This window comes from Polistes canadensis, unplaced genomic scaffold (genome assembly GCF_001313835.1).
Source record: "Polistes canadensis isolate GaletaPanama2010 unplaced genomic scaffold, ASM131383v1 scaffold_214, whole genome shotgun sequence".
Classification (NCBI taxonomy): Eukaryota; Metazoa; Arthropoda; class Insecta; order Hymenoptera; family Vespidae; genus Polistes; species Polistes canadensis.
The window spans coordinates 216,308-232,727 of record NW_014569761.1 but is presented as its reverse complement, the minus strand read 5'-3'; the positions used below and the strand labels follow the sequence as shown (position 1 = coordinate 232,727).

The following is a 16,420-nucleotide window of genomic DNA, read 5'->3' as shown; positions in this document are numbered from 1 at the left end:
GTGTTAAGAACTTTTCAGAAAAGAATTTGTCTATTAATCATCTAAGAATCAATATTTGTACATACATATATATATATTTTTTTTAATTATAATATCTCAAACATAGTTTGTAAAACTATTAATATTTTAATGTATTGATAATAAAAACGTTTAATAAAAGTGTTAAAAACTTTTAAGAAAAGAATTTTTCTATTAATCATCTAAGAATCTTTTTTAGCTCAATATTTGTACATACATACATATATATATATATATAGATACAAATGATTGGTTAAAAGCCAATTTATTTGTTTAATTTTAATATCTCAAACATAGTTTGCAAAACTATGAGTCGTTTAATAAAAGTGTTAAAAACTTTTAAGGAAAGAATTTTTCTATTAATCATCTAAGAATCTTTTTTAGCTCAATATTTGTACATACATACATATATATATATATATAGGAGAAGAAGAAAAGAAAAATGGTGAACGCATGTCACGGGTATCTAAGGTTAAACCGGTGAACGTTCGAAGAATTATAGACGAGATTGATGACGATGTTTTTTTCGCGCATCGGTGTGGGATATAGGTATCTAATTGTTATTCTGATCGTACCTAAAGACGATACCCGACTTGCTATGCCTTTCGAACGAAACGATTGGTCTCTTCCTTCTTCCGCCTACCCTTTAAGACGACGAAGACGACGACTTCATGCAATATCCCATTAGCCTTTACATGTAAATTACGAGTTACTTCCTCTGATAAAGATAAAGATTCTTCTATAATAATTACTTACTTAATTTCCTCGATTTCTTTTTTTTTCTTTTGTCTTTTGTCTTTTTCTGTTGCTTTTTTTTGAAAAACTTCTCACCTTTTTATCGTAGCTAAAAAAAAAAGAACAGAAAAGAATAATTATGTGGATTGTTCATTTTGAAAATGGTTCAAGTCCATTTATTTTTTTATTTCTTTTCGAAAAAATTAAACGTTAACGTATTTAATAATCAATTAAAAATTATAAATTAATTATGTGACAATGTTTACTATTAATTTATTAATGTGTTATTCGATTATATTAATTTCTTTTAAAGGAACATACATTATATTAGATTGTAGATATTATTTAATTTCAATTATGAAAAATTGAATATCACCTCAAGTATATTTCGTATTAATCCAATTTCGTTTCTTTTTTTTAATAAATAATAACAGGAAAAATAAAATAAAAGAATAGTATTTTACATTTCAATTGTTAATTACATTTATAATACATTCTTAAACTTGACATAAGATATTGTCAGATGGTAAATATAATTAAAAATTTAGTTTTGAAAAGATTTTCCTCTTGTATTTACACATTCATTAAAAGGAATTTAAATTATTTACCTTTAATGGTTGTTTTAAATGAAAATCAAGAAATGTTTGAAAACGTTTACATTATATAAAAGACGAATGACATTAAAATTGTTGTATAAGAAATAAAAAGATATTATAATAGGATAATAAAATAATCATGAATTTTAATGAATGTATTTTAAAATGTTCATATATGACTAATAATATTAAAATAACATGACATCATAATTATTAGTATGTAACATTTATGTACTATATAATAATTTTATTACTAAAGTGCAGAAATCAGTTATTCTGCAGATTAGCTAGGTAATGTGGACATCAAAGACTTTTGAGCTTTATATATATAGATACATAAGCATGTGACTTATTCTCGAGCAAGCATCTTTCTCTCATATGAAAACCACTTTGATAATAGTCACGAGGGAGAACGTGACGAACACGCGAGAAGACTTCTAATTGAATCTAATGGTTCAATCATAAACTACCCAGGAGTCTTTGCTCGAGCTTAACTTAATTGAGCTTTCTTTCGTATCTCCCTTATGTTTCTTAACAGATACATTTCTATTTTCAATAAAAGATCGTTAATGTAACCTGTAAAAAGATAAATGATTTTATTTGATATAAAAAAATGCAAAAAAATAGGATAACATATATGAATAAGTCAATGGATTATTTTTATTTTAACACAAATTTTAATATCAATGCATTTAATTGAAAATATAACACTTTGTATAATTAAAATAATATTTCTTTAATAACATTTCGCGTATGGACGTTAAACGATAATAATTAATATGACTATGTACGTAACTTTATTAATTTTCTTTACTATTTATTATATAAAATTAAAAAAGATTACGTTAATACAATTTAAAGAAATATATCTCGATTTATTTCTTTTTTTTATCTAATATTATTTTATAAATCTAGCTATCATTAATATTATTTCAATAATGAACATTATACATATAAACGGTTGTTTTTATATAAGCTAAAAAGATATTAATTATATATTTTATTATCGTGTAAGATGTGACTTAACAATAAATAATCTTATAATTTCGGTAAAGCAATAAATCTATATCGATAGCTTATATAATGTAATTAATATACAGAAATATGTATTTATATATATATATATATATATATATTATTTACACGTTAACAAATATCACTCTTACTCTCGTTACTTTCACCGAGTTAACACGTTATCATTTACGTCTATGATAACGGTTACGATCAATCGTTACCAATCGAGTGTCAACATTATCTCAAGCTAAGCAAAAAAATTCAAAAAATATATCTGAAATATCTAAACAAATCTGATTCTTGTGAAAACTATCCGTGATTTTTTTCTCCTCAATTTTTCTTTCGTGCGAGATAAATGACATTTGCGTTGTCTTGTTGTTTATTTTGTTAAAAAAACAAAAAAAACAAACATATTATAACAATACACGTATATGTTATTTTCCATTTGTAAACTATTATATTTTAAGTATATAGATTTAAGAGGAATGAGGAATTGATAATGGAGTTTCTAAAAAAGTTTCAAATCAACTGTATTGAATCAACTATATTGATTATATATATGAACAATTAGATGATATGGAATTCCATAAAAGTGATACGCATGGTAATTATTAGTTGAGATTTCGAATTATTTACACGTATTTCCTGTTATGCTAGTACGCCTTCGCATTTTATTATTACAGACTAAACGTAGGTATATATTAGGGGTTCTCAACGTGTACTACGAGATCAAATTTTAAATCTCGTTACAATCATTACGTTAATTAACCTGTTAATAATTCTATAAGAGATTATTGTGTATCGATCTACGTAGATTATCAATACTAGATTAAAAGTACGGAGTTTGTCAAAGGAAACAAAAAGATAAAAAAACAAATGCATTACCATCTCAGATAACTCCGTTAGTTTTTTAATTTAATGGAGAAAAAAAAATGTCTGATACGAAATTACATTATTTTAAATAAGTTTATTGATGATGGAACATATTTTTTGATCATTTTTCTCTATGAATTGGTTCCTCCTGTTATTGTTTAAAGAATAATATTAACGTAGAAGAAAAATGTTGGGAAAATTCGAGCAACTGCGAGCTGTATCTTTTTTTTCTTTTTTTTTTTCTAAGACTCCACTAATAAAGAAAATATTTGAGTGATAGAAATAATGATTTGACCACCCGGTATTTGTACGTATAAGTGTTTTATTATAATCATAGTTTTATTTATTTGTGTTATGCCAAAAAAAAAATAGATGCGTGAAGTATAAAAATTTGAGAAACACTGTTAAAGACTAACGGCAACGTTACTACGATATTGCGATTAAAAAAAAAAAAAAAAAGTTTCACTGTGGAATGGCTGTCCTCGTCGATAGAAATTGCATTAAGTACGATTATACGATTAGTAGGAGAGAAGAGACAGTAATTATAATAAAGATTATGTGGTAAATGTTAGGAATTCGTGTCACGTGCGTTATCGTGTACGTATGCGAGGATCAAAATCAGCAAGTAGAAACAATTAAAAGATGCTTGCCATTTGTAATTTGTAATCAAATATCATAGATATATATATACTATTAAAAAGTATAGTAATAATAATAATAAATGTTGACTAGTACGTGTTATACTTTGCACGTGTTAATCAATGTTACGCGTTATGCAGTTAATATGATCGCAATAATATCGTATTGTTCTTATAACAATGAGTTTATTACTTATCTAAGATATACAAATATTTGTTGTATAACGTTAATAATAGGATTTTAAAAATTTGTGTTATTCGTTATAAGAAAGAAAGTATTACTCAGCACAAAAGGTTGAATGCTTCAGTAATGGGGGTAAGGGTCATAAAATAGCCATTAGGCTGATTCCTAAAATGTGTTTTTAATCGTAAGATTATATATCTTACTTTTCCATTTAGAATTGAAAATTTTCCATTTGCGGAGATTTGAATTATCTAAATTGGAAGACTCAAATTGCCCTTAAGCATATATCTTTTATTTTTGTATTTACTTTTTATCCCATGTGTTCATTATATTATATAAATTATAAACAAATATTGAAGACAACGAAATTATCCTATTAGTTTTTTTCTTTTTTCTTTTTATATTATGTTAACTTAAATAGCATGTATATGACATTTTTTTGGTTGAACAAATTATTGAAATAATATTAATTAAAGCATCGTTCAAAGTGATAATATAATACATTGTATCTAATATAAATGAGAAAATAAATTAGATGAAATAATGTGTATTTACAATAGTTATAACATAAACACGTTAAAAACTAAGAAGAATGATGATTTTAAAGTGTAGAGAAGGAAGAGAGTAAACTAATTGAAAGAACGGTTATTTGGTCATTCAAGATTTTGTTTATATGCACATATTTCATTTCTGACAATCAGCCAAGGTGTTTAAATTCCAATGTTGTCTTTTTTATTCTATTAAAAATCTCATTTTTCTTCGAACTTGTAAACATACATATATTTATTCCTTCAAAAGGTTATTATTGTATTTCTTTCTAGTATACTTGCGTAATTGTATTCATATTCGCAGTCGTCTTCAAACTACGGAAGATGTAAAACGATATTAGATAAGTATCAAATTTATTTCTAGTATATACGTCCTGCGTGTTTTTTTGTATTGTTATGCAAATGATATGCATATGTGCACGTTAGTGCGAATGTGTATACTATTGACAAGTGTTATATATATATATATATATGTGTTCGTATACGCGTATATTTTTTTTATTCTTTTTCATTATATATTATGAGCAATTTTGCAATCTGTTATTATTATAACATTCAACAATTTTTTTGAGATTTCTGTGAATTATTCTGAATCATTTACGAGAGGATCAGATCTTTCTTTTTGTTTGTTCAAACTGTGCACACTTATAATAATCCATTAGAATTTTACTTTACATTGTACCTTTTTATGAATATGAATGTACATCGTATGGTTTACGAATCGGGTGTTAACACGTGGTTAATTTTTATTTCACATATTTTATTTCGTTACTCATAATGCTACCGAAGAAAAAGAAATAAGTGAGTATAAGAAGTGTGCAAAGTTTGAAAAAAAATAATGGTCCTGCTATTGTATCAGAAAGATTTCAATGTTAGAATTGCTGATTGTCTCGAATTAACTAAACGTTTTTAAGGAAAGTATATTGAACAAATTTTATTCTACATTAAAATTAGTAATTTTCGAAAATAACAAAGTTATATGCGAATTTATGAAAGATTGAAGTGATATTCGGTCTTTAAAATTTGTTTTTCTTTTTACATAAAATACTCGTAGTTATCCATTCTTATCTCTTCCTGTACTTAAAAAAAAAAACCAATATTTCGTTTGTCATGTTGTTCTATCTGATCTAATCTATAAATCAAATTTCAATTTTATATTTAAACCACTCGTCTCTTATAAATTCATATAAATATTGTCTAGATGAAATATATAATTTTGCGTTATTTCATATTTTAAATGGGTCAGTATAGTTATTTTTAGGTTTAGCTAGTCATTTCTCAAATTAACAAATTTAACGAAGTAATTACTAAAAAACTATATACATATATATATATATATATATATATATGTATGTATGTGTGTGGTAATTACGCGATTATGAAAGTAGCCTAAGTCGTATACGTTTGGTTTTCGAGATATTCAAAAAGTTTAACACACATTTGAATATATAAAATAACATTTTTATATTAAAACTATAAAACATTTAAAAAAAAAAAAAGATTTCCATTTTAATAAATGAACGAAATATCGGATGATCGTAATATATCAATGTACAATATTTTCTTTGATTAATTTATAAAGGAAAAAAAGGAAAAAAAAGCAAAAAAAACTGGCGATGACGTAAAACTGCATAACCGAAATCGTATCGCGTTCAGAGACCTCACCTTTATGCATTTTGCATTCTCAATAGAGACCGCACCTCTTTCGGCTAGCTAACTAAAATATGTGAAATGTGCGAACACGTGAGTTCCTCACGTAAGGGAACGCATGGATCACTCAACGATACGATGATCGTGAAATACGCGAGTCGCGTCCGGATGCGGAGCCAACGAGAAATGAAACGGTACGACGTATATACTTACATACACACATGTCATACTAACGGAGGCCAACCTTCATTGGGTACCTTTACAGATAAATATAATCGTATGATTTTTTTTCTTTTCTTTTTTTTTTCTTTTTTTTTTTTTTTTCTCTTTTTTTCAACACTATCGATCGTCGTTCGAATGTATTGTTTTTTTCAATAGATATCAATAAAATTATTATTTCGATCGCAATCATTCATCATGAGGGGATTTCATTTTATTTATCGAACGAATATATCTCTTATATAATGTTAGAAGTTTGTATAGTAATTAGTAATATTAACATAGTCTTATTTGAAATTCGAAATTTGTAATGTTTAGAAATTTAATTGTTGTTTTTTTCTTAATTAATTTATTACAATATATATATATATTATAATAAGTTCGTGTTAAGTTCGAATGACGGCTTATTTAATATCTCTTGAAATATTATTAAAGCAATTTCAATCTGTTAAAGTTGTTATAAAATATATATATATTAATAAATTAATATTATATTTTACAATATTATTACCGTGCGCTAAAAGTTTGAATGACGGCTTATTTAATATCTCTTGAAATATTATTAAAGCAATTTCAATCTGTTAAACGAATAAATCTCGTTTATATGTATACCTCGACTTGTAATAAATTAATATTCAGACGTGCGATTACTATAGTACATACTTCCTACATTTTCTTTATATGGAGGTATGGTATTTATCTATTGATATTTATTTATCCGTTAATTAATTGTTTGTAGAAAACGATTGATTGAAAATTTCTGCAATTACATTTAACCCTATTATTACAGGTGTTAATATCAATTTATCTTAACATATTTTCTATAAAATCTCTTATATAAAAATAAGAAGAAAAAAATAAAAACAAAAAAAGTGTGTTCTCTCACTTGGAAAACTGGTACGTGCTCGTTAATTCGTAGTATTCGTAATAAGATAGTCAGTTTGCACGCGAGTGCGCAAGGTTAAGGGGGTTCAAAAATGATTATCAACTGGTCTTCATTCGATGTGGGCGAAGTTAACATTCTTTCGTCCTAAACGAAACCACGAACAACGGTGAGTAACACTTTGCACTAATTACGAGGATACTTACACGCGATGTTTTAAAACGAACTTTGTTTTTTTTTTTTTATTTCTTTTTTACTTATCCTACTTGTTCTCTCTTTTTTTCTTATTTTCCAATGACTTTCATATTTATTATTTATCAATACGAAATTTAAATAATCATTTCTCTCTCTCTCTCTCTCTCTCTCTCTCTCTATCTGTTATAATTTTTCGATCAAATAAAATTGTTATTTCATATTCGATTATATTTCTTTTTTTTTTTTTTTTAAATCGATATTATAACGTGTACGCGATAAACGAACGATCGATGATTACTTCCAATTGGAATTGGTTCGTCTCGCGAACATCCGCCCACGCCAAAAATAATTCTTTATTAACGATGTTTGACCAAAATTAGTATGAAGACGTCAGATCGTTTTCATGTCGTTAGTTTTTTTTAATCGAGTAATCTTAAGTTTAAGGATACTCATTAACATATACATTACATATCAATATACTATATATATATAAAAATATCTAATAAATATAGATATATATATATATAATTCGATCATTTATTAACGAAGGTCTCGCGTGTTAAAGAGTAATGTATTTACGTCGCGTAAGTTTTTTAAACAACCTTCCTCGAGCAACGACACGAGAATGTATGTGAAAGAACGAGATAAAAGATGGTGGTGAATGGTTGAGAAAGGTTGTGAAGAATCGAACGTTCTCGAAGAAAATCTACTAACGGATTCACGTTTTTATCGTTGAATAATTAATAATCATTTTTTTTTTCTGTTTTTTTCTTTTTTTTTTTATGAAGCAGCAGCAGCAGGAGCAGAAGTGTAGAGAAAAAAAAAATAAGATGTATAATAAGTAATAAATAAAAACAAATACGTATGCGCATATTATATCTATCATCGAGTAACCACCACCCACGAATAATCTTTGGCTTAATGACGATTTATCGATATCGTGACGTCATCTTTGAGATATCGTTCTTTCTTCGACACATCGAACCATTTATTTTAAATATTTCTTTATATATTTTTATATATATATATAGAATTTTTTTTTTATCTATTTTTTTTTATCAATTTATATATCTATGCACATATGTATGTACTTATCTATATATGTATAGATGAACAAGTACGCGTATACTTATGAAATTTCTCCACGTAAACAAGTATTATAATTTATTCGAGCAATATTCTTTTCAACATTCGTTCGCCTTTTTTTTTTACGTAATTTTTTTTAACAAATTATTATCAATAACAATCTATTTATGTATCAACGTATATATCTATGCACATATATATATATATATATATATATGTATGTACTATATGTATCGATGTTTGTATCTACACGCACGCACATAATGTATGTATGCACTTATCTATATATACGTACAAAAAGACAAGTACACGTATATACTTAAGAAATCTTCATTTAAGTGGTGTATAATTTATTTCAACATTTTTCGACTTCCTTTTATAAATATTCAAACAACATTTGCATCTCTTATACGTCATTGTTAATGATCATTATCAATGACAAACTTCAATTTGAAAAATAGACTAATAATCGATATGTAATTTTCTTATACTATTAGATAAATAAAACAAAATGAAAAAAGTAGAGGATTAAATGACTCAGGAAGTCCGAACATGATCGACGATCCGTATCGATCCAATCTTTCGATAATTTCTAACTGGACAAATAAAAAGAAAAGAAAAAAATGAATTATTTTGTCGAGGTTACGTAGGAGATTATCTCGCCGTCCTCTCAATTCTAGATTATTCGTCAAATAATCAAATTTGTCGCTAAGTAACGATTTCGATTTGAATCTATATCAAAATAAAATAATCAGATGCAAAGTATTATTGTTAAATACTCGGGTACACTTTTTCGAATAGAAAAAAAAAAAAGTTAAAAAACAAAGTTTAACTTACAAAATATGGCTTATTACAAATTTCATATTATCCAATCCAATGCAATATATCATAGAATCAATTTTTGTTTCCACATTTTGTGTTAATTTTATTCACTGTCATAACTACGGACACCACAATTATGCTTATAATTCGCGAATAACGTTGATCCGTTATTTAATTAAATCAAAAAAAAAAAAAGAAAAGAAAAAAAGAAAGAGATGATTAAAAAACAAGCGGAACGTAGTAACACTCTTTATAACAAAGAAAATAATTTGAAGAATTTTTCAAATATAAAACCGCGTACAAATGGAAAAGAGACAAATGGAATTCGAACGGATGTCACGAATCCAGCGATGTATTTCAATTGCGATTGACGCGCATAAATTGATATTAATTAACGTCAGTAACCCTTTTAATGACGATACTCATTTATTGTTCTCTTAATTATCATTTTCTCGTTAAAATAAGTAACATTAAAAAAGGATTAATATGATACAATAGAAAAATAATAATAATAATAAGAAGAAGAAGAAGAAGTTTGGCATTTATTGGTTTGGTGAATGACGACGAGGTGGCGGGGTGATGGAAGGGGTGATAGAAGGGGTGATGGTAGGGGTGGGGGTAGAGAAAGAACGGTAGAAGATACTTTCACGAGACGACGAATCTAAGTGTACTACGCATGCGCGGCCAGCTTTCGCGGGCCCGGACGAAGCTTAGTACGGAATCTTACAATCAGTTTCAATTGCGAACTCCGTGAGAGTAGAAGGATTGTTATTAATTGTCGTTTATTATTACCCTAAATAAGTGTATTTTCATCGATGTTGCTTTTTTTCTATTTCTCGATCCGTCTTTTATTATAATTCATAATGAATTACGAAAAAGAAAAAATGCGCAAGATCGAATTGGTTAACTAGACAAAATAAAAAAAAAAAGAGAACAGATAAGAAGGGACAACAACAACAACAAAAATAGTATACTAACTTTTAGTAATAAATGATCGATAATCTGTGTTGTCAGTGCAATGTGCGTGACACGTATGAATCGAATCTAATCGAATATTGTTGGAAAATTTGTCTATTATTCTTTCGTTATTTCTTTTATTTCTGATAGAGATTGTGAATCATTTAATTACAAATAACAAATTGGTCGGGTCGCGTTTCTTATCATAGTCCAAATTTCATTTCAATATTTATCTTTTTCTCCCTATTGTTATTTTCTATCAAAATTCTTGAATCATTTTGATAGACTTTCAACTTTCCACTGTATACTAATAATCGACAGGAAATTCGATAAAAATATTTGAATAATACGTCGTCGTCGTCGTCATCTTATTGGTCGAGGTTCCTCCTCGTCTTTTGTTATTTTTTTTATATGTGCGCGCATTCTCTGCGCGCACGCGCGCGCATTCGAGCATCGAAAGGTACAAATTCGTCGTTTTCGTTGTCGTTGTCATTTTTGTGTTGTCGTCGAAGTGAGAACAAGAAAAATAAGAAACCGGAAAAGTTTCGCGGTTGTTTTTGAAGATACGGTAATTAACGAACAATAATAAGAAAAAAAAAAGGGCCGAAGATATGCTGGAATTTTTCGTTCAACATGCCGAAGTTGGTGGGTAAATAAGAAATATTTTTTCTTCTTTTTGTTAATTTCATTTATTTTTTCTTCCCTAATATCAATAACAATAACCCTCATTTTTTGTCACACCTTTGGTACATGAAGGGACAATAATAGAATATTGAAAAAATATAATCATCATGATATAATGAAATTAAATAATAATCATAATTTTTTCGAGATGTCCAATAACAAATTACAAATTGTAAACATGTTGTGAATGTTGTATAGGTATCTACGTATTATCGTGTATTTATTATGTGTCAAGTTTTCTTGCATGCACGCGGTGAATGCGTTTGTGCAGAAGTATTTTTTCTTTCCTTTTTTTTTTTTCATTTTTGTTAGGTTACCATCTACGAAATATGACAAAATTTCAACAGCATTTTCTAACGTAATTTCTAACAAAATAACGACCTTATCATATTGTTTTTTTTTCTTTCTTGTATTAAGATAAAGTAGTTGTCGGCGCCAACGACGATTGTAACATTCGTCGTTGATTTTATTTCAATACTGACTAATTATTTATGTTTGCTTATATTGTTTTCGTTAAAACGAAACATATACATATATATATATACACGTAAATAAGAATACCGATCGATTTATAACGTATGCGCAAACGATGAGAAAGAGAAAGTTTATCGTGTCCGAAGATTTTTAATCGAGCAACGATAAGCAACAAGAGAAGCCGAGTTCTTGAAACGTATCAGAGAAAATAAATAGTCTTACATTCCATGCTTTTCTCCCTTCGTAATACAATAATCAATTAAAACAATTTTCGGAATGTTCTTTTTTTTTTGGTTTTTTTCTTTTTTTTGCATTAATTATAATATATCATCGATATTTTACAATTAATATAATACATCTATTAGTAATGCGTTTTATTGTGTGATATATGTAATATTTACACGAGTCTCTTTTAAAAAGATTATTAATCAACCGACTTATTCCATTAAGGTAATTGATTTGACATTTGAAAACATTAATAAGCGAGTAATTAATTAATTATCTATATATATCATGTCAATCCTATTTTTCCGATGTTTAATAATAATAATAATATTTCATTTTTTAATCCTAAGTGAATAAATAAATGATTTTTAATTAAAAATTTCTATTGAAATATAATAATTTTTAGTTAATATAGGATGTAGAAGTAAAATACACACACACACGATATGAGAGTTCAACAAATAAGTTAGAAGAATTTGGAAATTTTTGAATCGTGCTGATACAGTTGATAGCCGATTCGTGTCGTAATTGCAATTAGTCGTTAAAAACGCGTTTTTAACGTCCATCGATCGTAGATAAGAAATATAATCGGATAAATGGTAGTGAGATTGTCGACGAGCAAACACGAAAATAGTCAAATCGATATAAATTATATAGGTTAACGATTTTATTCTATCTTTTATAATCTTATATATACGTTTTTTCTTTTTTTTTTCTTTTTGCTTCTTGCTCTCTCGAAAAATTCTACATGAACGTACTATAAGAATGTACTATGTACACACACGTATACATGTATGTGTATATATATATATATATATATATCTTTATATATGTGTAAGTACACATGGAGGAATGTGTCCTAGCTAAAGTAATTTGACGTAATTCACTAGATTATGTGCGGACCAATCGATTAGGTATGTTCTTATCTTGTTATCTATCTCGTTAGCGATATATAAGAGAAAGAAATATGTAGAAAGATTTTTTTCACGATTAGAAATCTTCTATGCGAGGAAAAGAAAAAAGAACTAGGTGTATCGCAATACCATTTTATGTTATAATTTGTTTGTCTTTTTATTTCTTTTTTTTTTTTTTACACGAAAGTTTACAAAAAATTCTTTCGATATTATTCGATATGATATTTTTTAACGATAAGCAGCAATTTTTGCTTTTTTTTTTTTTTTTTTTTTTTTTAACTTGCAACAGAACACCTGGTGTGTTTTGCGAGTACGATTAAAGCGTTTTACCAAGAATTTCTTTTCTTTTTTTTTTTCATTTTATTATACGAACTATTATTTTTTATTATTCTATCTTACGTGAAAGCGTTATCGTGATTGGTTTTTCTTTTCTGTTCGATTATTCAACGCTTGTTCGGAAAATCAAAAAGAAAAAAAAAATATATAAATATATAAAATATAATTAAATCTAACGTAAAACACACACACATTATCTCCTTAAGCATTGCTTTAATACTCAACTATCTTTACAACTAGTTACAACAAATAATGATAAAGAGAAACTTTGATAAATAAATAATATCTAAATTATTTAATCTTTAAAATCATTCTTCTTGTGTGTGCGTGTTTCTTCGTCAAAATTCCTTTTTTTTTTTTTTTCTTTCGTAAGAATTTTTATACAATACGCACAGACACACACACACATATATATATGTTATATTACATATGTATACACGCGTATACACATACGAATGTACTTATCTTTTCTACGTACTTATAAATAGGTACTTATGGATTATGGACAGTTATGGTTGGCTGATTGGCCGGTTCTCTGAGTAACTAACGTGCTAACACGCAACGTCACTCTTAACGATGTCTCTGACACAATGTGTCAATATTTTCGAATAATTCTTTTTTTTTTTTTTTCTTTTTACCAAATTCGGCCTTCGTATTTCTAATTTCGCGTTTCGTATAATGATAATCATCTCATCAATATTTTTGAATACTTCTTATGTATTAGCAGAACGTCTTCCATCTCTGCCAGGTAAAGCCTCTCCTCCCTCTCCCCTCCCCACACAAAAAGAAGTCAAGAGTAAAGATAATGGACCGTAGTTAAAAAGAAATAATTAATATTTCATCGTTATTCATATCATATAAAAAATATATATATATATCATATATAAAATCCATTATTAGTTATTTATTTAAATATATAATTATATGTAACGCAAAATAATATTTTTTAAGACTTATTTCGAGGTAGAACGTGTTTCCCATTTTTCCTAAAAATAAAAAAAATAAATAAGAAAGAAATATCAAAGAACAATGAACTCTAATCTAAATGAGAATATTAATATAATATTATATTTGTATTAAAATTCTTATAATTAGATTATTATATATGTATAAAAAACGTTCGATTATTCCGATCATTTTCAATTCGATATCTGGCATTTGATGTTTAAATACCTGATGATATATAAGAAAAAAAAAATCAGAAAAAAAAGCAATTATAATACTTGCATGCTTATAATACTTTTTTTTTTATATATATATACATTTCTACACATATTTTCTATCGTTTCATTTCAATGTTAATAATATACTGCATCGTGCTGCATATGTGTATTCATTTTATTGAGCGTATTCGCGATAATGGAAAGAATAAAAAGATTTTCTGCAATTTCAAAATACCGGTGTAAATGAGAAAAGATAGAAAGAGAGAGTGAGAGATACTACGTACGAGGAATGAAATTTTATGCGTTTTAACGCATTGCAATAAGCAAGCGGTAGGTAGATTTGTTTGAATTCTGTCTATGCGATTAAATACTCATGAGATCTTTTTTATTACTCATCAATGAGATCTTTCTCTATATTTCATCCTCATATTATAAAACGCATATAAAATAAGTATATGATATGTGTGTTATTAAAAATCTAACAACTTTGTACACCTGTGCACACAACGAACAGATTAGTATTTTATTTTATTTATTTATTTTTTTTTTTTTTTTTGTTTATCTAGCAACAATAAATCAAATTTTGATCAATCTTACTTGAATTTTGTTATTAAATGGTATATATTTATTTTTCATAATTTAAAATATTTATTATATCGAATATATTGGGTAATTTAAAAGTGAGAAATCTTTAAAAAAAAAAAAAAGAAAAAAAACTAAGCAATAAATTTGAAAAAATTGAATTCATTAAAATATCTCATTATATATTCTAATTATATTTCGTAAAATTATCTTATATTATTAGTAAATAGGTTTAAAATTGTGTTAAACTTGTCTTGGGATCTATTAAATTGGTGTTATATCTTCATATATCGTAAAACTACGACAATTTGATACGATTTTGAAGATAAAATAATTAATTGTGGATAAAGAGATATGATGATTTTTATGATACTTAAAGAGGATTTACAAGGTACATCTACATATGTGCTAACAAATATTTGATTTTTATTCAAAACACTTGAGCAAATACGTTGGAAACCTATTCAAGATTCTTTTATTTTTTATTTTTTATTATCGTTGAAGCAATACATCATTTGTGTTTGTAAAATTAGAATTAGCGATATGTTATTTGTGTCCTTATCATATACAATCAATCAAATTACTTGAAAAATATATATATTTTTGTTTTTATTTGTATGATAATTGTAAGATATATTTTACGTATTTTTTTTTTATATTTATTATTATTAATTCATATAAATATACTATTACAGAGAATAGATAATAGATCAAAATCTAAAACAATTATACAATATATAGAACAATTATTGATATAATATAACAATAATATACAAAAACAGAGTATAACATTACGATAATATTAATTAACGAAATATAAGCTATAATGCTAAAATAAATATATATTTATCTATACCAACACAATTCCAAAATTCTTTGCACAATCTGCAAAACAAAAAGAATATTAATTTTTAAATAAACGCGTGGCCACAAAGATTTGATTTGTTTTGTTTTGTGTTATATTTACCAATTATCAATTTTATCATCTAATCGTTCGTAGGCAATTTTTATTTCATTTATTTTTTTTTTTAATAACGAATAACGTTGGAAGTGCTTCGAGGACGTTCGAGAGAATAAAAGGTCGGTGTAATAGAGTTGACTACGTGCAATAAAGTCATCGCTATCATTCAATTGAACAATCCGGTCTTTCCGAGGTACAAGAGCAGTGGGACGCTCTCGGAAAATATGGAGAGACTAAAGAAGAATCACGCCGACTGACTAGCTGACTGACTGACTGACTGACTGACTCACTTTTCTTCTTTCTCTTTTACCTTTGATTCCCAACACCTCTCTTTGCAAGAATCTTGCGGACAAACTTCACCGAGAAGAGAGCCTTCTCCGACCCACTTATTTTCTCCCTCCCCATAGATTTAACCCGAATCATTTTTCGCACCAATTAGTTAGAAATTCTCTACAACTTACCACCCCGCCAATTTCAATGGAATATCAATTAATGATAATAATAATTTTATCAAATATAATTCATTCGTTTTTCATACTTTTTTTCGTAACACTTATCGTAAAAAAAGATCAAAGTCATTTGTCTTTCGTGTGGTTTTTTTTTATTTTTTTTTTTTTTATTGGAAAATAATTCTAAATTTTATATTTTATATTGATTGTATTA

General features: G+C 26.7%; 1 protein-coding gene across 6 annotated transcripts in view; it reads left to right on the top strand.

The window, feature by feature from the left end:
• LOC106790089 (probable serine/threonine-protein kinase mkcB) overlaps window positions 1-16,420 on the top strand; it is a 73,148-nt gene that overhangs the window by 18,478 nt on the left and 38,250 nt on the right. For 2 of the 6 annotated variants that reach the window (XM_014754775.1, XM_014754772.1), the window contains exon 1: window positions 10,204-11,063. The exons of 2 other annotated variants lie outside the window; for them this stretch is intronic. In XM_014754775.1, the coding sequence (XP_014610261.1) occupies window positions 11,030-11,063 (34 nt within the window). In that variant the 5' untranslated portion in view covers window positions 10,204-11,029. Of the gene's footprint in view, window positions 1-10,203; window positions 11,068-16,420 lie in introns of those variants that run through there. 2 more of the 6 variants (XM_014754776.1, XM_014754774.1) reach the window with 1 other exon arrangement.